The sequence below is a fragment of the Scatophagus argus genome, chromosome 20, assembly GCF_020382885.2.
Source record: "Scatophagus argus isolate fScaArg1 chromosome 20, fScaArg1.pri, whole genome shotgun sequence".
Taxonomy (NCBI): Eukaryota; Metazoa; Chordata; class Actinopteri; family Scatophagidae; genus Scatophagus; species Scatophagus argus.
Window position 1 is genome coordinate 1173328 of NC_058512.1, and position 24778 is coordinate 1198105.

At 43.5% G+C, this 24778-nt stretch overlaps 2 protein-coding genes across 8 annotated transcripts in view; both read left to right on the forward strand.

Annotated features, from left to right (window-relative positions):
* LOC124051865 (seizure 6-like protein) overlaps nucleotides 1-19252 on the forward strand; it is a 37307-nt gene extending 18055 nt beyond the window's left edge. The window contains exons 2-18 of one of the 4 annotated variants that reach the window (XR_006841884.1): nucleotides 3107-3562; nucleotides 4119-4261; nucleotides 5665-5860; nucleotides 6907-7092; nucleotides 7296-7467; nucleotides 7884-8050; nucleotides 8575-8769; nucleotides 8870-9008; nucleotides 10359-10555; nucleotides 13643-13837; nucleotides 14817-15008; nucleotides 15590-15784; nucleotides 16561-16596; nucleotides 16848-16962; nucleotides 17105-17210; nucleotides 17324-17707; nucleotides 18720-19248. Coding sequence is in view for 3 of the 4 variants with exons in the window: in XM_046375616.1 (XP_046231572.1) it covers nucleotides 3107-3562; nucleotides 4119-4261; nucleotides 5665-5860; nucleotides 6907-7092; nucleotides 7296-7467; nucleotides 7884-8050; nucleotides 8575-8769; nucleotides 8870-9008; nucleotides 10359-10555; nucleotides 13643-13837; nucleotides 14817-15008; nucleotides 15590-15784; nucleotides 16561-16596; nucleotides 16848-16962; nucleotides 17105-17210; nucleotides 17324-17353 (2720 nt within the window). In the remaining variant the exon portion in view is untranslated. Of the gene's footprint in view, nucleotides 1-3106; nucleotides 3563-4118; nucleotides 4262-5664; nucleotides 5861-6906; nucleotides 7093-7295; nucleotides 7468-7883; nucleotides 8051-8574; nucleotides 8770-8869; nucleotides 9009-10358; nucleotides 10556-13642; nucleotides 13838-14816; nucleotides 15009-15589; nucleotides 15785-16560; nucleotides 16597-16847; nucleotides 16963-17104; nucleotides 17211-17323 lie in introns of all 4 variants that reach the window. The other 3 variants (XM_046375616.1, XM_046375619.1, XM_046375617.1) reach the window with 3 other exon arrangements.
* A 2532-nt stretch (nucleotides 19253-21784) lies between these two features.
* On the forward strand, nucleotides 21785-24343 carry ubc (ubiquitin C). Of its 4 annotated transcripts, none has more exons than XM_046374173.1 (3): nucleotides 21785-21939; nucleotides 22891-23579; nucleotides 24036-24343. In XM_046374173.1, the coding sequence occupies exons 2-3, from the start codon at nucleotides 22898-22900 to the stop codon at nucleotides 24041-24043; spliced, it is 690 nt and encodes a 229-aa protein (XP_046230129.1). In that variant the 5' UTR covers nucleotides 21785-21939; nucleotides 22891-22897; the 3' UTR covers nucleotides 24044-24343. The 4 variants fall into 4 exon arrangements, with proteins under 4 accessions (XP_046230129.1, XP_046230128.1, XP_046230130.1 ...); XM_046374172.1 differs by having other exon boundaries at nucleotides 22891-23351; nucleotides 23580-24343; XM_046374174.1 differs by having other exon boundaries at nucleotides 22891-23123; nucleotides 23580-24343.
* The last annotated feature ends 435 nt before the right edge of the window (nucleotides 24344-24778 follow it).

The window sequence follows — 24778 nt, forward strand, 5'->3', positions numbered from 1 at the left end:
CCCAATCTATCAGTATTCATGTGTCTCTCACATAAAACACTCATAAAAGTCAGATGATGGCCCTCTTGCTATAAATAAGGTAATTGGGATGAGTGCAACAACAAAACAAAAGCACAGTGAATGCAAATGTGTGCGGTGCACACTGGAGACCAATTAGGACAAAGGACTGTCAGCCAACGCTGTCTAGAAAATTCTGTCAACAACATAAAAATAACAAACCACAAATGTGCTGCTTGGGCAACAAAATGTCTTATTCAGGAGGCTCAGAACAGTAATACTGAAATACCCAGGAGCCTCAGCCACCGATCCTGGAAAGAAGGAGCCGGCAGAGGCACAAACAGGGCAACAGTGAATCCAGAACATGTCGCCACAGCTGAATCCAGATCTTTGATTTTCTTTTTATTCACAGAACCAGATATTTTCTATTTAGATGATTAAACCAGCAGAGTTTCAAGTGGGTCCAAGCTGTAGAAAAGCTCCAACTGTGAGTCACATAACATTGTTCTTGGAAATAAATGGGATTTTTACTTCCTGAACCTGCAGGGCCTGAAATATGTCCTCCCACATGACTGTGTGTCGCCCTGCAGATTTCTGCCTCCGCCGCAGCACAATGAAGGTGGAATTTCATCTGTGGCTCTCGCAGCATTGAAATATTTTATTTAAGAAATCCTCGAGCAAAGTGTGTGCACTTGATTAATGATTTGGTGACAGAAAGCAGAAGGTTGTCACTTTCAATCAAAATTCAAACTACTGTTCATGTAAAAATGTTGTCTCGTGCAGCTCTGAAAGGAAGCAGGCTTTAAGCTTTCTATTTGTGACTAATCCATCTGAAGCTGTGGCTCACCTGATTGAAAAATTGTGTTTGTCACCACTAAAAGCTTCAAGCAGTAAGTTTTGGGCATTAATCAGAATGCATTACTTCCAGGTATAATGAAGCCTTGTCTTCCCGCTGAGCATTTCTGATTACGACTGGAGGAAACCTTACAGAGATGTGGCTCACCTGCCAACTTTGTCGGAGCCAAATGGACTGCAATAAATGATGTTCTGACACAGTGGCATTAATGTTAAACTTCACCTCCTACTATAAGGAAGTGGGGAATGAAAAGTCTGTTCCGCTGCCATTGTGACTAATGACTAAGTTATTATAAATGATTCATGCACACTAAATTCGGCGTACACACTACATTTCACTGCAGTTTGATTCTCACCTGTGGCTTTGATTGTAGGTTACAAGGCTTACATTCTAAATATTACTCGGCCAGGCTGAATGTTATGCTGGCTGGTTTAAAACAGAAGAGACAAGACTTCTGCAAAACCAGCACACAAGAGACAACATATGGATATATAAAGTCAGACAATCCACAACTGGAAAGGAGAAGAAAAAGAAAAGAGAAAACCATAAGAAGAGAGATACGATGAGGTGGTCTGGAAGCTTCAACAGTAAAGCTACGACGGCTGTCCGAAACGTGTTTTTAACTGTGAAAACTTAGCTCACAAGTGCAAGTAAAAGTCAGTTAGATGTGGTGAGGTACGTGAACTGCTAGCAAGCATAGTCTCATCAGCCCTCACAGTCAATGGGAAAAATGTTTGGGAATAATGCTAGCAGCTCAGTGAGAATGCAAGATTTGGCGGGTTTAAAGTGCACGTAATTTGTGACTCAGTTGTTCGTTCAACTTTTGTTCAAATAATTTAACCGTGAGAGACAGTCAGCGTGTCTAACCTAGCTTGGCGTAACGACTGGAAACAGGGAGAAACAACAGCTAGCCTGGCTCTACCTGAAGGTAACGAAATATCACTACAAGCTAAAGCCTTAAAGCTAATCAGCTTGTTGTAGAAAGTTGGATTTTTTTGGATTATATACGTCAGACGTTGTATACTCTCTGGCATTTCCAGTTACTATACAAGTCTGCTGCTATTACCAGACTTAAGGGATCTTTATCCGAAATGTTTATGTTGAGTGTTTCCATCTCTATAATTAATGTGATTTTCAGTCAAAATAATTGTAAACAACTTATCAAATGCACAGCTGTAGAGCAAAGCCATATGTGTGTGTGTGTGTGTGTGTGTGTGTGTGTGTTCTGTGTGACTTAGGCTACTTTCAGGGACAAAGTTCAGATTCAGATTTGAGTTTAGTGGGGACAGATGGTGCAGCTGGGGACAAAAGCCTGTCCCCATTTGGAAAGCAACTGACCCAGAGGTTAGGTTTAGGGAAAGCATCCAGGAAATTAATGTAAAAGTGATCTAAGCATGAGTGTGTGTGTGTGTGTGTGTGTGTGTGTGTCAACATCTGCTGCTAGCAGTTGCAAGCTGTGAAAGCTGAAATGAGTTTCTTGATGACAGCAGTTTGACACATCGAGCGTAATGCAGGTGTATAGGCAGATATGAAAAAGGCTTTTTATTTTTATTTTCTGTCTGGAGATGAAAAGTGGCAGAACAAGAGGAATGTGCTTGTTGTGTAGCTGACAACACGGAGAGGATATTTTCTCCTGTCTTATTTCCTTCTCTATAAGAATGACAGCGGCGGAGCTCTCTTGGTCTGCGTGGTTTTTGCTCGAGGACGGTTTAAATGACACTCAGATGCAGATTAAAGTGAGGCCGCACTGTGAGCACCTCCTCAGCTGGTTTGTGTGTTCGGCTGCTGCTTGTCGTCAGGGTGGACCGTAAGGTATGCAGACATGAGTGTATGTGAATGTGTGTGTGTGTGTGTGTGTGTGTGTGTAAATGCTGGTCTGTGCTGTTTTTGAACTAAGCTGCTGGAGACGGCATTTTAGCATGCACGGCAGAGCGGCTTGCCTGTCTGTGCATTTCTTCTTCTTTCTTTTTTAGCTTCTCCCCCCTCCTCCTCCTCCTCCTCCTCTTGGCTCAGCTCCTGTCATGCTTAACTGCCCTGTTTCCCAACTGTGCTGTCGTATCGTGTGTGTGTGTGCATGCTCACTGTGTTGTTTGTGTGTGAGATGTGGAGGGAAGCTCGACTGGTCTTTGGCTGTGCTGCTAGATAACCTAACTCCTGATAAGACCAGCAGGGCAGTGACAGAACCACCCAGAGCTTTACTGCCAGGACATTTTCAAAGATTCCTTTTCATTCCTTGTTTTCCACTCTTTTCAGATAAAGAAGCCCCCACAGCTGCCCCCTCTGCCCAGTCTCCAGTGGTGACGCCAGGGAGCACAAAGGAAAGCAGCCCCAAAGGCAGAACCTCCAGCGGCTTGGCTGGAGGTTTGCTACAGTCAGTGCTGACTCAAAAAGGACGACTTGTCTCCCAGAAAGGGGACACCCTCCCGTCCGCTCTGCCCCAGAACCTGCTCCCTCTTCTGGGCAGAGGACTCAGCGTCAGCTCCGTCCCTGGAAGCCATTCCCTGGAGCATCAAAGTGGGGGATTACTGAGGAGGGTAAAACCCCCATCATCAGCTGCAGCATCAGGCCCAGGCAGCCATCCAACTGAGCCTGCAGACACACACTCCCAGCTGCCTCGCACACAAACACACACAACCGAGCAGGAGGCCGAGGTCACCACCGTGAGCACGATGCTGGACGTGGACTCAGAGACAGAAACACCTGCACCAGGTACGAGCATGGACACCATACCTGACAGTCGGTCCACCACTTTGTCCCATGCTTGAGATATCTCAGACATTCATGGTCCCCAAAGGATGAAACGTGCTGACTTTGGTGATCCCCCTGACTTCTCCTCTAGCGCCATCATGAGGTTTTGTGTGATAGTTCTAGATTATATAGCACAGTATTTTCCTCTCAAATATACTGCGGGGGGCATAAGTGTAAAGCAGTAATGTACTACAAAATTGTACCAAAGTTTTGGACTTAAATGTACTTTCTGAATGCAGGATATGTACTGGTGATGGAGTATTTTTTATAGTACAAGAATCTGAGTACTTCACTGATCTTACTGAAGCCTTCAGAGGAATGTGATTATTTATTTCAAGTTAACAGCCACAAGTCCTCGCTGTGCGCCGCGTCGGCTCCGTCACCGTTTTGATTCCTGGAATTTCCGCCATTAATTATCCCCAGCGGGGGTTTCCAGCGAGTCTCCAGTCAGGGTCACATTAAAGGGAAAACAAACAATAAGACTGGTGCAAAATAAACTCGTCTGCTTCCTCCGCAGTCCCGTCGAGCTGCATGGTGAACTTCTCAGACCCAGAGGGGTACATAGACTCGACTGACGACCCCCCACTGCCTGATGGAGCCTCCTCCTTACACTGCACCTACACTGTGACCGTGTACACTGGCTATGGGGTGGAGCTGCAGGTACACGTCAGCAGCATGACATTACAAACACACACACACACACACACACACATACCTGCAGTGCAGCTCTGTGCTCCTGTGATGACCATGAGGATCTGATCCCATGTTGAACTCTGCCTCCTGGTGGCTGCTGCTGGTACTGCTTTCTTTCTCAAGTTCAAATTACTTTATTGGGTTTAATTATATCCACAGTAGTGGATAGTATCTTGGCGCGTGTGTTGTGTGTTGTGCTTAAGTACAGCCTTGGCACTTACATTTTACTTGATATTATTATTATTTACATTTTATTAACTCACTACATTTCAAAAGCAAATGTTCTACCTTTTACTCCACTACATTTAGATTAGGAGTTTACATTTAAAAACATGTTTCAAACACTGTTCTGCTTGTGGCTTTTCATTTCCCCTCTAAACTCCTCACATGGTTTCAGTTCATTATTGTTCTTGTCCAAGCAGTCAAAAGCTGCTCTGACACTAATGCTTCAGTATTAGCAATCTGATAAGGTCACACAGAGAATCAGATATCAGTCACAGGAGACGTTTTACTGCACACTGAGTACTTTTACTGCTGATGCTGTCACTACAATTTACAACTATTTGTATTTTAATAGGAATCCAGTGTTGGAAAGTAACTAACACATATACTTTTGTTCTGAAATATGTGATGTCCTCACAGTGCAGGCATGTCCTCACAATGGCTGACAGTAGAGCTGGTCCCCACAAAGACAGCAATCCAGCGCAGGCACTCACACACACTGAGGATTTAATTTCAGCTTGGCGTAACTGACAGATGTGATATACGACCAGATTCTCTGACGAAATGAATTCTGTTTCCTTCCAACTGTCTGACAACCAGTTGAACTGTTGTTGTTGTTGTTTGTTTGTTTTTTTCCGGTCACTCAGTAATTTGCTGCATCATGATGCAAATTGAATTCCAGAGACAGAAACAGAATTTGTTCCTCTGCCGCAAACAAGAGCTCAGCAGCACAGCCTGTGAATCTGAACAAGAAGATTAAGACAGAAAAGAAGGTTCATCCACGTTTAACCTTCTCCATAACAGTTAATCTCTCTGTGAGCATTTGTTTTCAGAGCTTACTCTGTGCAGTATCTTTTAGTGGTCTTTAAAGGGACAATTCACCACAAAATCAAAACTTTGTATTTTTCTTCTTGCATAAAAGTGAGGATGTACCTCAGAAAACAGTCAAAATTGAGCACAGTTTAAGCTCTAAGGTTAAACCTTGTCCTATAAGATGCTGTGCATAAGACCCATTTGAAATGTTAATCACATCCATGTTAACAGCAGTAAGAGAAGTTTGTTTATCATACATAAACATGCAACATTTCAGGTAGATTAACCATCCAGATTAAGTAACAGTAAGCTTTAAACTGTTCCTGTGTGTTCAGGTGAAGAGCGTGAACCTTTCAGAAGGTGAGCAGCTGTCCATCAGGGGAACAAACGAACAAGGCGAACTGCTCGTTCTGGCCAATCACACGCTGCTGGTTGAAGGTCAGGTGATCCGCAGTCCCACCAACACTCTGTCTGTCTACTATCGCTCGACGCCGGAGGGAAGTGTGGGCATCTTCCAGCTGCACTATCAGAGTGAGTGCATACGTACAGACGCCAGGGTACACAAAGTCAGATCTGAATATTCATGTACATAAACACGTATATAAATTCAACACGTGAATTACTTCATTAAGGCCTGAGGGGCTGTTTGTACTCTGTATACATGCTAATTACATAATCAGAAATCTTCTCCTCTAATCACTTAGCATGGTGATTGAATCTGTCATGTGAATTAGCTGATTAGAGCTCTGATTAATTGGCTTTCATCTCATTAGGAGGCTGAGGATATGGCAGTTTGTATAGACTGTGTGTGTGTGTGTGTGTGTGTGTGTGTGTGTGTGTGTGTGCATGTTTCTGTATGTGTGCCAGCCCATAATGCATATAACGAGGTCTGGAAAGGAGGAAGCATCAGAGTGTTAAGACCCACCTGTGCCATTAATCACAGCCATCTAATCTGCTCACATCAGCACCCGCAGGTAGACGAGCGCTGATGGAGATTAAAGGGAGGGAGACACTCGAGATGAGCCATGAAAATTAGTGTTAAGAGAAGGAAAACGACACAGACAACATGAATACACCAGGACTATTATCACAGCTTATGAGTGTCAATGTTTATTCAATTAAAACTCCCCTGCAGGTACGTCATTTCTCGAGCGATCATACGCATGGATTAGAAGCAAAAACACCGACCTAAAGCTCTAAAGGGACAGTTTACCCCAAAATCAAAAACACATCTGTTTCCTGTGCTGTTTATCCATCTCGTTTTGGTGTGGACTGCAGAGTTTGGGAGATGTCGGCTGTAGAGACGTCTGCCTCCTCTTCGACATAACAGAACTAGAACACTTAACTCAGCAGCAACGTCTCTTTCCAGAAATCGTGAGCTGATGATCCAAACTGTAGCAGTGGTTACAGTAGTATTTTGCAGTATTTACTGCAGTTGTAGAAGCAGTTGTAGTAACAGTAGTAGAGCAGAGACAGGAGCTGAGCAGTAACGCCAGCAGCGTTTTCTTACTGTACTTCATGTTTACTCGCCTTCCTGGTACACAAACTTCCTCCCCGGTTCCTCCCTGCGTTCACAGTCTTCAGGTTGAGCTGTTCACTCCCGAAGAGGCCTCACTTCGGGGAGGTGTCCGTGCTGGACCTGCTGCCTGGAGGCACCGCCCGCTTTCACTGTCACATGGGATACCACCTGCAGGGGGAGTCGCAGCTCACCTGCGTCAACGCCTCCCTGCCAGTGTGGAGCGGCAAGGTGCCCACCTGCAGGGGTGAGTGGTGACAGTCCAGCAGACTGCAGGTTTTCAACCTAACCAATTAAGGTTCTCAACATGTTCCCAACATGCAGTACACTAACAAAAATAAGACTATTTATCATATAGCACCTTTTCAGAGCAGTGCTGCTCTGTACACATGCATGTGTCTTTATGCCTGATCACTCTGGGAATAAATGAAAGCCACTTCCTGTCTGCAGCTCTCTGTGGAGGCACAGTGAAGAACGCCACAGTGGGCAGGGTGCTGTCCCCCTCTCCCCACCACGGGCCTAATGACTCCCTGGACCGCTCCTGTTCCTGGTCTCTGGAGGCACCCAAGGACCAGCGGCTGCACCTCCACCTGGAGAGACTGGCCTTGGGACCCACTGACAGGTAGGAGGACTGGTCTTTGGTGTCCCATTTGAGTCAGCGGTGGCTTGAGCCTTTTGACTTGAAAAAAGCATAAAATGCTGTTTGAGGAGGAAACCTCTGGAGGCTCGCAGCTAAACAAAATGTTTACGGACGCATCGCTTCTGTCTCTGGAGTCTGATTCACAGATGCAGGGACAGGGGCTTCATGTTGCATTCAAGGGCAACCCAAAAACTCGGAAATCTGTTCCCGACTGGCTTCAAAGAAGATGACTTGGAAATTGACTTTGAACTTTTCAGCCTTGAGTGCAAACACTTGACTTATTTGTGAGCTGCAAAATGATGACTCGCTTTCACCTCTGTGAAATAATCAACTGCATGCTCCCTCTGACGCTTTCACTTGCACATCCACTCATGCATACAGCGTTTCCATCCCTGCAGGCTGGTGTTGTGGAGCGGGTTGGATGCTGGTTCTGTGGTGCTGTTCGACTCGGGCCGGGGTGGGCAGATCCCTTTCGAGGGAGTGATCAGCGAAGGTCCAGCTGTGAGGATCCAGTTTATCACCGATCAGCCCAACCACAACACGGGGTTCAACATCCGATACGAAGGTACAGAAACTAAAATAGAGCCTGTGTTTCTGCATCACAGTTTAAAACTTGCCACAAGTCTTGTTATATTTCTATAATTACAGTGTAATTATGTAAACAAATAAGGAGGATTGCAAGGCTCAGTGTTTCTGCTTACATCGTGCACTGCCAAGCTGATTTTGGCTTGGATCGTCAGAAAGTGGGCTGATCATCCAACGTAATCTGAGATAAAGCTTCCAGAGTTTCTGGCAAAGTCCGATTGTGGAGGGATGGAAATATCTCCTCCAACATGTTTATCCTCATCAGTAAAGAGAGGAAGAATTATGTTTGGGAGTGGAAACAAGATTTTGAGACAATGTGTGATTACAGTTTATTTTGGGGGAGGGGGGGGTTCCAATCATCCTGGCATCCCTGTTTATGGAAATTACACAGTGGAAGCACAAAGAGACTGATGGACAGTTTAAGATTCAAAAAGCCTTGCCTTGACACATTTTGTTAAAAATATGAGGCAGACTGAGTTGTCTGGCTCTCGTTTCCTCTTCCAGCCTTCGAGCGTGGCCACTGCTACGAGCCCTACCTCCAGAACGGAAACTTCACCACCTCCGATCCCCTGTACGGGGTTGGAGCTGTGGTCCAGTTCACCTGTGACCCGGGCCACGCTCTGGAACAAGGCCCCCCAGTCATCGAGTGCATCAGCGCAAGGGACCCATACTGGAATGACACAGAGCCAATTTGCAAAGGCAATACTGACTCTTTTGTATCTTTTATCCTAAACTTCTTTCTTTTTCCTGTGAGGCAAACTTCTCACAAGTCTTGACTTGTCCCTCTGTCTCCCTGCAGCTCAGTGTGGAGGAGACCTGACTGGTCCGGGAGGTGTGATCCTGTCTCCAAACTGGCCGGAGTGGTACGGCGAGGGAGAGGACTGCAGCTGGAGGATCCACGTTGGCGAGGACAAACGGGTGCTGCTCGACGTTCAGCTGTGAGAAACCAACACGCTCAAACTCGCAAACATCAAAACTTCAGCTCTGATCCAGAGTTTGGCCCTAGAAGCAAATGTTATCATTAAAAATGCATGCAGGGAGTGTGGAGGCTCAGTGAGGGGTCCGGCACCCTGTCTGCATGTGCCCATTGATATTTCCTGCTCATACGGAGCCATTAAATTCAAAAAGTTGACAACTTAAGAGAACATGCTGGTAAGTTTTCAGCCTGGAGTCTGGACTTTGACCGGCTCACTCCAGAGCTGGCTGGCTTTGACTGAATCTTTCAATCCCCCACATTCACGTCTCAGGCACTTCCAATTGAATGGGGAATGTTCCAGTTTAACGCCATTGAGTGCAGTCTGAATGTTTCACACAGAAAGCACAGAGCTGCCTCCTGAATTTGCTGTGAGAGTTTATTCCAGTGAAGGGGACCTTGATTAGCTACCCCCAAAATATATTTCTTTAAATTTAGAAGCAGTTCAATAAGCAGCATCACAGAAACATAAAGGATCTGCTGGAGTACATGCAGCAATAAGACGGAGATGCAGGAAGAAGCCAATATGTTTAAAGCCTTGTAAGACGGAAAGAGGATTTTGAAATCGGCTCTGGCTGGTATTGATAGCCAATGAAGGATCTTATGTGATCAAAATAGAGTGAATGAAGGTCTCTTAATGCTGCCAGAGAAAAGCACAGTACAGTAGTTCATTCTGGATGTTATGACAGCAGGATTTTGTTGTTCGGGGTGGATAAAATGGGACAAATCTTAGCTGTGTTCTCTAAAAAAGGCAGATTTTGTGATGTGTAGTGTGACAGAAACTGTGCAGTGGTCATAATTAATGGGAATATCCATGAAAATGTCAGTTGTGTCTGGCTGAACCAACAATAAACATCATCCTGACCCAGCCTGACCAGGCCACAGTCTTCTTACAATACGTGACTTTGGGCTTTTTATTTAAAAATCATGAGTAAACTGCAGCTGGTGCACGGTGACATACAACATGTGCTTGTTATGAAATGGGTTTCATGTCTAACTGTACTTCCTGTAAGCATTAATCCAATTACGATCCGTTGGTAGATTAATGTCACATCATATCTACAGATATTTCAGGCTGGCTAACTGCACGTTTAAGACTCCTGTGCCGTGTGGTGAAACAAACGCCTCTGGGGCGCTAACAACATGGCTGTGTTTACAGACCGCTAAACACTTCGCCTGTGGGTGAAGGCAGCGTTTAGCCTCTGTGGTCATCTCGTCTCCCACGCAGTCGTCTGTCGACATGACTGCGCTCTGAGTCATCGTCATCGCCTGAAATGATACCACAGGCTGCACTTCTCTCTCTTTGTGTCCTCAGACTGAACATCAGTAACAGCGACATGCTGACCATCACTGACGGCGACGAGGTCACCACTCATATCCTGGGGCGCTACGTCGGGGGAAGCGGCCCCTTCAAGCTCTTCTCCACCACCCCCGACCTGACTGTCACCTTCCAGTCCGACCCGGCGGGGCTCGTCTTCGGGAAGGGCGAGGGCTTCATCATCAACTACATGGGTGAGAGTTCAAATCGACCTGACTGCAATGTGTTTTGATTCGGTCCCACATACACCGTCCTGCTGCCGCAAATACTCACCAGAGCGCCAAATGTGGATTCATCCAACAGTCGGTTGTCACTAATTCTCCAATCTGCACCATTAAGATATTATAGAAGAAAAGGAAAATCAAGAAATAAAGTCCCATGGCGGTCCACCCAAAGCGAGGGACTTCACCTTTACCTCCTCAGTGGGAGCCATTGAGCTTGAAGCTTCCATAGACAGGAAGTCAGAAAACACTGCGAGACAGATGGTTGTTGGTTGTTGGTTTTGGTCTTTTCATGGAATTTGTTGGTGTTTTTTGTAAAAAAAACAGATGTCAAATAACACCTGCCTTATCCTCTAACTGGATCTGGAAATGTTAGCTTTCATCCAGTTTTGCCATTCGTTTTAATTTAGCCTTTTCTCCTCAATCTGCCGCCTCCGTTTTTCATCTTCCCTTCTCTCTCCTCTCGGCTCTATTTGTCTTTCCTCTCGTTTCCCTCTGCCCTTATTCAATCACATCCCATTTGTTTCACCATCTCACAATGGCTCTCATCTACACACAGGCCCAGAGTTTAACAAGCAGCCAAATAAGCTCACTTCCTCCTTTTACATGCAGTAATCTGCACTGCTTCCCATATCCAGCACCTGACTCCAATTTAGAGACACACACCGTCCAATTTACTCGTCACCCACACCACAACATCACAACCTCACACACATTTCCCAGAGGAGTGAATCAAGTAGACACAGCATGAATACGTAGGCTACTCTCTTTGATTATGTGTGTGTGTGTGTGTGTGTGTGTGTGTGTGTGTGTGTGTGTGTGTGCAGAATAAATTACCCACCACACACATTCAGGCTACACTGAGAAGCAGAACAAAGTCAATAGAGAATGAATAATTGATCCAGGATCCTTCAACTTACAAATCCCCAAAGGCCGATTATATTGTACAATGTAATGCAATACTGTACAACGCTGATCAATCATCAGATGTACGTATGCAGACACACACTCACACACTCGTCCCAGTCGGAGGCTACTTGTTTATACGTCTCTCCAGGCTTTAAACAGTGTAGATTTTATTAACGTTCTGTATTTTCTTCCTGGCACAAAGAAAATACTGGAGGTGGTTTGTTATGTTCTTCCTTTATTCAGGCCTTTTCTACACTGGAGATATTAGAATCCACAGAGCAGCAGCAAACAGCCTTTAAGTGAATGAAAAGGAAGGACATAAAGCATCTGTGAAGGCACTTAACAGCTAATTTTCAGCTCATTCGACTGAGCTGCAGGATTGATTCTGGGCAGGAATTTCTTTTCTTATTCACAACTGAAAAAACATTTGAAACTGAGATGAGAACTATAAACTCGGTAACAATACTTGACAATAAAACATTGAAATGCTCAGTGGTTTAAACGGGTCAAACCCCCATTGTGTGGCTAGACTTTTTATGATGTGAAAATCTGGTCGGTTTCTCACAAGGGTCAGCTGCAGTCTGCATTATATGAATTATATAATATTACATCGGAGGGTCTACTTTTACTGTCCATAACTTCACATGTATTTTGAAGCTAGTAGCCTCCCAGCGTTTGGTTGATTTTGAACAATCCCAGAAGTTCCTGGTGTGGTTATTTGCCCTCAGCCTCTCCAGCATAATGGTGCAAAGCCAGTATACATGTTTCCCAGCCAGCTCACCAAAAAGTGTGGTTCTTCGATTTTTTGGGGGAGCATTTTGGAAACTAAAAATGAAAGGAGCTTCAGATTTTTACTCCTTGATCAATCTGAAGGGAGAGTTTCTCAACTTTCATGGCTGTGAGTTTTTATCACATTCAATTGGGAGCTCTGAAGTCTAAAGCTCCACTGATTTTAAGACCGTAGAGATAACGTGAAGAAAGTTTGAGCCGGACACTTTTAATCCAAGATCAGAGGAATTCTTGATTCAGAATGATGAAGGGACTGCTGGTCTGAGTGTCCTGCTGCTTCTCTCTCTGTGTAATCTACTCTTCTCAGATGCTGCATGTAAATCATGTAGCTTTCAGATGGGTCAGGGCCAAAACGTTCATCTTTTGTGTGATTTTTCTTTGAGTAAAATAACTAGAGTTTCAAACTGCCTCTTCAGAGCTGTTCTAATTGATATTTTTGGGTCTATGTGTAATATAAGAGGTGTACAAATAAACCTGCAGCCAACCATCGCAGGTACCGTCTAATATTCATTCTCTTTTTGCTCTATTTTTGGTTCCCACCACTTCCTGATGGAAATATCTGATCTTTTGCTGAGAGTGAACCAAAACAGTATTGTAGCTGGACAATTAGAGACACTTCGTCAAACTGAGCCGTAAAGATGAGGGCAGCTGAAGATTCACGTGAAATAAAGCAGAATGGACAATAAAATGTCCAGAAAATAACCCCAAAAACTTAAGCATGAAAAGTTCATTCATGACCTTTCAGTCAGGTCATCAAGAGCAGTAAGTCGAGGCTTTTGAGCACATCTTCCTCTATGTTTGGGTGTATGTGCATGGTTTTCCTTCTTTGTTTCGTGGCTTTCTGTTATATTTTTAAACATGGTGAAGTAAGCCAATCTGTCACCTCATGGTCATCATCATGTGGTTGAAACTCTCAGAAAAAGGATTAATTCGTCAGCTTCTAAAAAGCATAAAGAAAATCACCCTGACAGTGCATAGTGCTTTATCCTGTCGCAGATCAACACAGCAGTGACAGATAACTGACAGCTTCTAATAATTTCACTGAAGACTGTTTGAGTGGGAGTCTGTCGACTGGCTTCTCCAAACGGCAGCTTCACAGATTATATTTGAATGCTGTCCAACACAGATGAAATCCATCATTCTGTCACACGGTCAAGCGATCGCACAATAAGTCCATCAATCTTCCTCACGGGGAGTATGTGCCAGTATCAAGTCTAAATCACATGTAGTGTTGCTTATCTTATTCTCCTCTTGACCCTCTGGGCTGCTGTGAGAAACTGTACTGAACCCGTGCCACAAGCAATAACACCATCATAATGGGGCCATTAATCAAACTTTTGTTTTTTTAATTTCTTTTCTCAGAGGTGTCCCGAAATGACTCCTGTCCAGACCTGCCTGAGATCCAAAATGGCTGGAAGACAACGTCTCACATTGCGCTGGTGCGAGGGGCTCGGATCACCTACCAGTGTGACCCTGGCTACGACCTGGTGGGACGAGAGACCCTCACCTGTCAGTTAGACCTGTCCTGGAACTCTCAACCTCCGTTTTGTGAAAAGAGTCAGTTCCACTCTTGTTCAAACACCTCCTGTGCATCTGTGATCGTGTGTCATTGTTTATAGTTCAAAAGACTCCTTGTAGCTGCTCACCCCTGAAATATGGAAATTTGGAGTCCTTCTGAACTTTAGTGACAAATCCAAGTTTCTCCTGGACCAACGCTTGTCCAGGCTGTCTGGACAATTAAGGTTTAGTTCTACATTCACACATTCATGTCAGTCTTTGAGTGATGTTTTGTTCTCCCTCACCCATTGTAGAGGGAAAGTCATTCCAAATCATTCCAAACGGAGTTCTTTGTTGTTGAGTAGCAGCAAAACAAATAGCCCGTCTTTGCAGGGGAATTCCAGTTTTTTTTTAAACCTGGGTCATATATTTACTTGTTTTTGGTGTGTTAGTGATTCATGCTTACCAAAAGTTTTGGATCTTGTCAAGTGAGTTGTTGGAGTCGATTGTTGATATCAGCTAAATATTCAGCCATGGCTTTGGAAATAGATTTTTGTTGGCAGTTGTACTCAGTGAACTCTGATCCTGACGTTTCCATGGTTGACTTCCTGCAACAACCAGAAGTTGCTAAAAGGGAGAATAAGTGAGGACATGAGGGAGAAAGGGAAAATTACTTAATTTGACAGCCAACTTTTATTTCAGATGTTGAATGTGAGGTAAAATACTTATTATATTATGTGGTACTGAATGCTCTCCAGCAGATTTACAGCTACAGGGCCACTAGCTCTACAGCTAACTGAGCTCATGTTAGCTATAGCTATAGTTATAGCCAAACCACCCATGGCAAACAGTTTATTGAGCAGCAGTTGGCTGTGATTCTAGTGATATGCTGCAGCCCATATTTTTGGAGCCACCTTCAAATTTTGGCCAAATTTTGCAAGTTGCTCCTTTAAATACTGATGCTATGAATGGACTCTATAAAACCAAATGAGATACTCAGAGGATATTTCTGTCTGTTTTCTTCATATATTCCTCTCAGTCATGTACTGCTCAGATCCTGGCCATGTGGAGCACGCCACCAGGTCTCTGTCCGACTCTAAACTCTTGGTGGGGACAACCATTCAATACAGCTGCAACCCTGGCTTCATCCTGCAGGGCGGCGCCACCATTACCTGCTACGGCCGCGAGCCAGGGACCCCCGTGTGGACATCTCGACTCCCTCACTGTGTTTGTGAGTATCAGAAAGATGGTCAGTACAGCTTCCAGTGCAAGAAGACGACAAAGCATGAGACGTTGGTTGAGCTGGCAGTTCCTTTATCAAACCGATAAAAAGGTTCCTGTGGTTTACTGGTAATTTGTCAGCCCTATGATTCCAGGAACCTATCAACAGGATAGACAGTTGCACATAGCAGTTAACTGAAGATGAGAGGCTCTGTCCCTGTAGCTGTGCGATCTAACGAGTGGGATTTTTTAGCCTGGCTCTCTCTTTCCTCTGCTAACACAGATCACAGTGTGTCTGCATTTCATCTTATGACTGATGATGTGTGTGTGTGTGTGTGTGTGCGCGCATGTGTGTGTTTTTAGGAGTATTAATGTTTGTGTGAAGTGTTTGATATGTAAATGCCATGCTAATGCACCGTACCAATCAGCCCTCAGCCACCTGGAGGAGGAGGTGGAGATTATCCATGAGTCATGTCACCTCAGCCAGAGCCTGTCAAATCTGTCAGTCGAGCTCTGACGCAAAACCTCTGATTTGTGTTGAGAAACTCAACAGGATCCATCAAGCTTTCTTTTTTTCTGCCTTCTATTTAGCTGAGGATTCTGTTTCCTGTGAAAACCCTGGTCTCCCTGACAACGGCTACCAGATCCTGTCCAAGAGGCTTTACCTGCCCGGTGAATCGCTCACCTTTGTCTGTTACCAAGGTTACGAGCTCATTGGAGAGGTTGCAATTAAATGCATCCTAGGAAACCCTTCATTTTGGAGCGGCCCGCTCCCACTCTGCAGGGGTGAGACGTTTGAATTTTTTATGTTTTAAGAATGTGTGGAATGAAAGGCTCCCTTGTTCTCTGTACCTTTGGATTTTGCATGTACACAATATCCTTGAAAGACTTCTTTGCCCCGTGCTTGTTGGTACAGATTAATCATGCTCCTATGCATGCTAATGACCGTTAGCTAAAACCCTTTGCCTAGCAGCAACTGTCTAGCTTAGCAAGGCATTAAAAGAGTTTGGAAGGTGTTGCGCTTTTATTAGCCTTTCTAAAACCTAAAGGACTAAGGAACTGATCAATAGTGTGTTTGTTTGATGGAGGGTGAGCTGGAAGCAGATCCAGCTAAACCATCACCAGTTAGCATATCATTAACTAACTGCACTAATTTGTGGGGTTACAGCCTGCTCTGTCTCTGATTGACTAGCTCTCTTTGCATTCATTGGTTGGATTGGTTAGATTTAAGCGTGATGAGTGAGGTTGGTTAGGGTTAGAGTAAAAATGTCAGGCCAAGCCAATCAGAGAAACAGCGGGCCATGCCAATATCGCCTCCCCCCACTGTATGGAGGGTACTAGAGTTCAAGCTAACATTTGTGAGTTTGTCCTGGTCTTTGTTGGATTTGGGGAGTTTTCACTGGAGTGAACGTTACCCCTGATACCCTGTGTGAGAACGTAAACGTTAGCATATTAGAATTAGCTAACGGTCAGTTCAAAGCAGCCTTGTTACAAATAGAAACTGGACAGGAGGTGTGATGTGAATTTTCATATGCACTGACTGACAGAATGATGTCTTGCAGCCAACCATGAGTGCTTTGGCAACCATGCTTTGGAAGGTGAGTTGGCCTGTCTGACGCTGTGGCCTGAAAAGACCACATAGCTTGTTCATTGCTACCTGCATCAGCGAACATCTGCCTGCCACCTTCACTCCCACTGTGTGTGTTTGTCCGCCCACCCGTTTCTGCTCATCTGTTAGCATTAACCTGCGTTTGCTACCACCTAGCCACGGTTGACCGGACTTGTGGAGGTTCTATTTATTCCCTCTGCCTTCAGTTAACCTTTGTTTTATTCCTGTGTTGTCTATCAGTTGCAGAGGCGACTGCAGGCTCCGCTCTGGATGGAGGGAACGTAGCACTGGCCATCTTCATCCTCGTTCTTCTGCTGTCTGTGCTGCTTGGAGGGGCTTACGTCTACGTCACACGGTACAATCTTTGACTTCTCATCTTCACAAGTCTGAAAAGGCTGGATTACCAGCCTAACCTCGAAGCCTGATCTTAAAGAGGGTTCAATAATAAAGTTGTGTCATGTTGTTTTATTTCTGTTTTGTTTCTTTCTGTCCTTTAGGTGCCGATATCACTCCAACTTAAGGCTTCCTCTAATCTACCCCCACCCTTACCGACAGATCACTGTGGAGACAGAGTTTGACAACCCGCTCTATGAGACAGGAGGGGTACAGCAGGTTTAAAACCACATAGTCCACATACCCTCAGAGTAATCAAATAGCTAGACAAACACGCTACTAACACTGTCCCTTTCCTCCGTCTTCTCTTTCATTGCCAACAGGACACTCGTGAATATGAAGTATCGATATGAGAAGGCTCGTTAAAGACATTTCTGAACCGACTGACCTGTCCTAACTCTTCATCCTCTCCTCCCTCCTTCTCCGCCCAGGAGGAGGCGATGTAAATACAAATAGAAGATGTCCAGCCCCTTCTGCCGTGAGACGCAGTGATTGATCCTGTTCTCTCCTCCTTTGGCGTGACAGCTTCTGAAGACATGATGGGAAGCAGGAGAGGAGACAAGAAGCAGGAGAGGTGGTAGGCGAGTCAGTAATGAACCTGTTGGATCAGAGTCACTGGGAGATGACGGGAGGAGGAGGATGGAGACCCAAAGATCATCTCAGAACATCGTGGAGAAAGAGATGTCAGGTGTAAAAAAGACGTTAAGGTGGGAGAAGAGGAAGGAGTGGGGGGGCAGGAAACAGAATGAGGAATGTGGACTGAGGAGATTGAAGCACTTTTTATGATTTATTTATTTTATTTTTTTTCACAAAATGTGAAATAGTCCCAGGATATGTCTCAGAAGGAGGGAGAGTTAAAGTTATGATCCTTAAGATTTTCATGAAACCAAACCCCATTTTTGATACTCTTTACGGTCGGCGGACTTTTTTTGTCCATAATACCCCTTCAGAGTATTTACATGCAGTAATCGTGTTCTGTATAGTAATTACTGCCATTCCTGCTCCAACTTCAATTTGCCTTCACACTCATGAGGGATTCACAGGAAATGAATCATGCATGTAATACAGGTTAGCTTTTTTTGAATGTGACATCAGCCTCGCCGTTTACTGTTCACACAAAACTGGATTAACATAATGCTAATGCTAATACTGCTGCTGCTTCACATGAAAAGGTTTAAACTTGTGAAACACGGTGGCTTTTATTGTGAAGCAGTCACAGGAAGTGTGTCTTATCTGTCATAGAGGTTACTGTGGAACGTGACGCAGCTTCAAAATGTGACAACAGTCATTTTATACGTAACTTTTACTCAGCTGATGCTTTCATCCAAAGTGACTTACAGTTCAACTAAACAACTGAGAATCACATCAAAAGTACCTCAAACTTCATTGAATACACCCAACTGCTTAAAGGACAACATTTAGAATAAGGGAATTAGAGATCAAAAACAAGTTTATTTATTTATTTTATTTATGGGCTGAAGTGCAGTCTGAGCAGGTGAGTTTTCAGTCTGAAGGTGTGTTTCTGCTGTCCTGATGTCAATGAGAAACTTATTCCACCATCATCCACAGATTACAACTTTAAGAGTCTTGGGGATCCGTTGGCAGGAAGATTGTTTGATTTGTACTTCTTGTTTACATCCACATTCCTGAGTCACTATCTGTTGCCACAAAAATGATGATAACGGGAAGGAAATATTTTTCTTCTTTCTTTCTGCGTAGCCCGGATGTCTCCTGTCCCCGAACTCCCTCCTGCCTGCAAGACTTTTGACTCCAGCCGGTCCACTCCTGGCTTTAGCTGTAGTCAAGTGTTTTTTAACTCTATGCCTTTAGGGCCAGTGCAGTACTGATGTCTTATTTCTCACATGTAGTTAGATTGATGACCGTCATAGGCTGGCCTCAGAGTCCCCAGGTCTGGACTGGCTGATGACTAAAAGGAAAAACAAGCACTGTTGCAGATGTGGAGGTTGCGATGTGAATAGCGTAGCTGTAGTTAACTGATCGATCTTTGAGCTCGAGCTCAATCAACCCACCAGATGATGTATTTATTTTGATGTACTGTATATGTGATGTTTTATGCAGAATGATAAATGTACATTTTCATTGAGACAGATGTTAACAGTTTCCCTAAATAAATGGTAAAACTTGAATAAAAAGTACAAAAGACTTTCTAAATCTCAAGGCATCCTGTTGAATTCTTTTGTGTGGAGAAATTATCACCTGTATGCCATCTCTCTTTAAAATCCATCAGCGGTCTGTTCACACTCTCAATTGATATTTATTATTATTAAAGCTAACCTGTTAAAATCAAATGAATCTCAGTTCATGAGGCTCAGGTCATGTTCAGCTGAGGACTAGTGAGCAAGCAGATATTCACCACATGATTATCGTCACGCTAGATAGACAGATAGCCTTTATTGTCATTGTTCAAAAAATAAACAATGAGATTGCGAGTGGTACATCTGAACAAGACATTCAGTCTATAAAAACAAACAAAAGACAGACTACATGCAATTCAAAGATAACAAGAAATAATTTAAAATATAAATAAAGAAAAATATTAATTTAACAATATAATTGTAAAATCTATAGAAAAATGTAGAACAAAATACTGTCAGTAAAATTCATATTTAAATTTGTTTGTTGTGTGTATTGTCTCTTTCACACATTCATGCCCCAATAAAGCACGTTGGCATTAATGAGGCATGAATATCTTCATCTTCAGAGTCAAGATAGTACTGCACTATTAGTTGACTTGTAATTTTGAGTTTAATTGCTGTTGTATGGATTCTATTTTTATTCATATTCTCAGTTGTATATCATATGCTTTATATGAGCTTCTGAGAAAATAAGTCCAACTCTCACTTGATTCATGACCTCAGTGAACAGTTTCCTCACGAGTTTATGGTCTCAGTATCTACTTTCAAGTCTTGTTCAGTACAACATGATCTTGATTTTGTAAAATAACCCATAAAGCAGGGGATGCTTTAGGGCAGGGCTACCTTGTGACTGACAAGGCAGCACCACAGCATCAGATCCAATCGGGATGCCCTGTCTACCTCCACCCTCTATTTCAAATATGGTCACTTAGGGCTCCAAAAAACCAAGATGGCAACAGCCAAAATGCCAAACTCAGGGCCTTAAAAGGGTTCAAAACCAATGGGCTTCATCAACAATTTATCATCTTGGAAATAAAAGCATTCATTAATTCACATGAAATAGGAGATGTGTATTTTCTGCTTTCCTGTTCTGTTAATCACCTTGCAGCTCCTTTTGAGGGTCCCAACCCTCATGTTGGGAACCAACACTGTAGATCGTGAGCAAACACAACTCCAACACCGCCAGCGTCAAAAGATTTTAATCTACTTAATATCCCTAAAAGTTTCTTTGAAGTTTGAGCTTCTTACTTTCACCACATCATGCAGTTCTGGCTTCCATTCAGTTTGAAAAGCAGCTTTTTTCAGGACTGAGTGCTACAAATATACCCTGATGGGTGGGAGGCAAATCCTGCCCTGCAGCATTTCCCTGCCGCCAACCCGTTTTAATGTCCTAATGATTCCTTCTGTTGCCATCCTGAATGCTAATCAGAAGATAATGTTTCCTGCCACGATAGCAATTTCCAGAGGCTTTCCTGCTGCGGTTAATTCAACTGTTGAGAAGCTTTTAACCAGATGCTTGATGATATTAGGCACTCTGAGGACTGCTGCCCACACAAGTTTAATGAACCAAAGGCATTCACGGAGCCAGAAATACATTAGGTTTATGTCTGCATTTAAGGCATTTAGTTGGTACTTTCTTCCAGAGAGACTCATAATGAGTGCAGCAACAAAATGAGATCATTAATATTATGAGCAGATAACAGCATGGGTCAGACCTCCACCAGACAAAAAGATGCTGCAAATATTAGTCCACTATTTTCATGTGTAACAGAGAGATGCAGGTGAAAATTTTAACTCCTAACACTTTACAAAAAGGTACACAAAAATGTGAATAGTTACTCAGGAACTTCATCAGATCGCTCCCCGATCTGATGAAGCGCTCACTTCCTGAGTTCCTGAACTTCTCGCTGGTTCAACGACTTCATAATAAGTGATGATAAGTTTCTAGAGAACAGACTGGTTGACACTGTGTTAATGACTCATTGGGTAACAATTTCATAAGTGAATCAAAATAACAATAACAAAAACATGTTTTGATTCTGAGCGAGTTAAAATATTCACCTGATGATGGCGCTAGAGGGGTAGATAATGACTGAATTTTCATTTTCATGGCCTTGAAGCCAAACAAATTATTCTCAGGACCTCTTTCTCTAGTCTGGTGATGTCATATGGATAGCAAAGTAGAAATAATTACACAAGTGTGGTATTTATATTTGTTCTATATATGTGTAAGCTTATCCATAAACTTTTGTTTTGTTTATTCCTAAGAAAGTAACTTTGTATTTTGGTTCACCCCTCTTGCCTCTTGCTTCTGTGTTTGAGGTTAGTGGGAATGAGAATTTGTAAGGGGCCTCTGTGTTTGGAAATATGCTATATTTGTTCTAATTTGCAGCACTGCTCGGTATTTTAGAGAAAAAAGTGCAAGTCATAATAACGTTAGCATTACTGTCGGTCACTTCCTGTTTGCCTAAGGTGTATCATGTCTACATCCGCATGGACTGTAAAAGAATAATTATTTTCACCGTTATTCAGGTCTAGAAACGCCCCGTGTCCTTCCCATAAAAAACTGTCATTGCATGTATATTCGGAATAAGTTTGTTTGATTAATTACTAAATAATGGTGGCATGTTTGTATACGTCCAACTGTTATAGATCCAACCGGCGAATGGGCGGAAGGATATTGCACTGTTGTTTATAAAAACCGTTTCGCTGCTCATTGTTCGTGAGACAGCAGAGAGGATTCAGAAGCGTTAGCGAGAAATATCAGCGGGAATCATTTGTTTGTAAGTTTGGTTTATTTAACTGTAAACTTCTCACTCATACCACATTTTCATATGTATCGCTATGTGATATTTTGTGTATTGAATCGAGCCTATTTACGCTGTCTGTATCGAGTGTATCAGTAACTACGTCAGCTGTTCTGGGAGCTAACAAGGCTAGCTGGGGCCTAACGTAAAAAAAACGGCACAAAACCTCAGCCTAAATCCGAATCTCGCTTTTAATTCAATCAGTTTGGTCAACATAAACAGATGTATTAACCATTAAATGGATAAGGTTGTCGATGATAATTCGGTGGCTAAGTTAACGCCTTAAAAACGGCAAACCCCGACTTCAGATTACCTTACTAGCTTCGTTAGTTAGCAGTTAGCTTAGCTGGCCGATCACTAACAGGAAGCGCCTTGCTCGTTGTTTTATTGAGAATTATCGTTTTGACATGTACGTGGTTTTACTAGTAAGCTGTTAAACTCTAGCTTTTAATCACAAAGCTTCGATCAGAAAGTGGTGATTGTGACCGAAATAGACTGCGTCGTCGCCTAACTGTTGAACAACGCAGCTGTTTGGGTTAATCAAATGTACTTATAAACACGTCAGCAACTAGTACTCCTTAGCCGATTCACAGAGAATTGATTGGTAATTATTTGGGTAAAAAATATTAAACTGATTAACTGTTAATGATATTTAACCATACACGCTAAACATCGTCACCTTTGCTGTTGTTTCTGAAATTGGATGTTGGACTTAAAATGGCTGTTGAAATGGCGTCTGCACAGCTAAGTTGAATAATCACAAATCACGATTTGTGAATGTCAGCAAACCACTTCCCTTTAGGTAGGAGCACTTTACTGACACGAAACCAGAGCTTCTCCTTCCCGAGTTCACATAATTTGCAAATAAAGCATTAGTGCACTTATATTAAATGATGTTCTACAATTAAATGAGTGTTCTCTTAACAGTGTCAAGATGCAGATCTTTGTGAAGACCCTGACTGGCAAGACCATCACCTTGGAGGTGGAGCCCAGTGACACCATTGAAAATGTGAAGGCCAAGATCCAGGATAAGGAAGGCATCCCCCCTGACCAGCAGCGTCTGATCTTTGCCGGCAAGCAGCTTGAAGATGGTCGCACCCTCTCTGACTACAACATCCAGAAGGAGTCCACCCTTCACCTGGTCTTGCGTCTTAGAGGAGGTATGCAGATATTTGTGAAGACCCTTACTGGCAAGACCATCACCTTGGAGGTGGAGCCCAGTGACACCATTGAAAATGTGAAGGCCAAGATCCAGGATAAGGAAGGCATCCCCCCTGACCAGCAGCGTCTGATCTTTGCCGGCAAGCAGCTTGAAGATGGTCGCACCCTCTCTGACTACAACATCCAGAAGGAGTCCACCCTTCACCTGGTCTTGCGTCTTAGAGGAGGTATGCAGATATTTGTGAAGACCCTTACTGGCAAGACCATCACCTTGGAGGTGGAGCCCAGTGACACCATTGAAAATGTGAAGGCCAAGATCCAGGATAAGGAAGGCATCCCCCCTGACCAGCAGCGTCTGATCTTTGCCGGCAAGCAGCTTGAAGATGGTCGCACCCTCTCTGACTACAACATCCAGAAGGAGTCCACCCTCCATCTTGTGCTCCGTCTGAGAGGAGGTATGCAGATCTTTGTGAAGACCCTGACTGGCAAGACCATCACCCTGGAGGTGGAGCCCAGCGACACCATTGAGAATGTGAAGGCCAAGATCCAGGATAAGGAAGGCATCCCCCCTGACCAGCAGCGTCTGATCTTTGCTGGCAAGCAGCTTGAAGATGGTCGCACCCTCTCTGACTACAACATCCAGAAGGAGTCCACCCTTCACCTGGTCTTGCGTCTGAGGGGAGGTATGCAGATCTTTGTGAAGACCCTGACTGGCAAGACCATCACCCTGGAGGTGGAGCCCAGTGACACCATTGAGAACGTGAAGGCCAAGATCCAGGATAAGGAAGGCATCCCCCCTGACCAGCAGCGTCTGATCTTTGCCGGCAAGCAGCTTGAAGATGGTCGCACCCTCTCTGACTACAACATCCAGAAGGAGTCCACCCTCCATCTTGTGCTCCGTCTGAGAGGAGGAAACTAATCTGCTTAAAGATGTCTCTGCACACCTGCAGTATCCAGTGTTAAAATTGCTCTGTCTGATCAGCTGTTAGTCATTCCTTTTTAAGTTTCAATAAAGGTTGAACATTCCTGAATTCATAAGTTGCATTTTGTCTGCCTTAGCTAACAGTTTATGCTAAAAGAAAAGCAATTCAATGCTAAGAAATTGGATGTGTGTTTGAAGTATTAAGCATTGATTGAAAAGTCAAAGTTTAAAGTTGGAACTGTTACTTGAAATGATGTTGCAAACTATCATAAACAATAAAATGGCTTCTCACTGTCATCTGGTTCTTGTTTGATATTGTGAACAGAGCATCAATAAATGGTTCAGTGCATTTAACTGTTTATCCAATTCATATATATAATTTTTTTTATTAATATTCTGAGGGTCTTGGTGTGTTTGTTGGCCATCACCAGAGACCAGTTAATATCTGTGTGTATGAATACTGTAACATGTATACTTAGTAAAGTCTTGTGCTAATATGAATATTAGTTTTATGCAAAATTCTACTTGCCCAGGGTTGCAGCAGGTGGCAGCTGATATTATGTTGTACTTGTAAATTAACTAATCTTAAGCTATAGTACGTCATAATTTGCTTATAATGTATAAAGTGAGTGTCTGGTGTTGCTGACCGTTTTGACTCAACAAAACAAATTGGTTCTGTTGGAACTGAAACAGTCACTTGGTTACCACAAAATAAGTCAGGACAAACCAAAG

Excerpts from the sequence above, each read along its gene's own strand:
- ubc (XM_046374171.1), top strand. The coding sequence starts at position 22,898 with ATGCAGATCTTTGTGAAGACCCTGACTGGCAAGACCATCACCTTGGAG.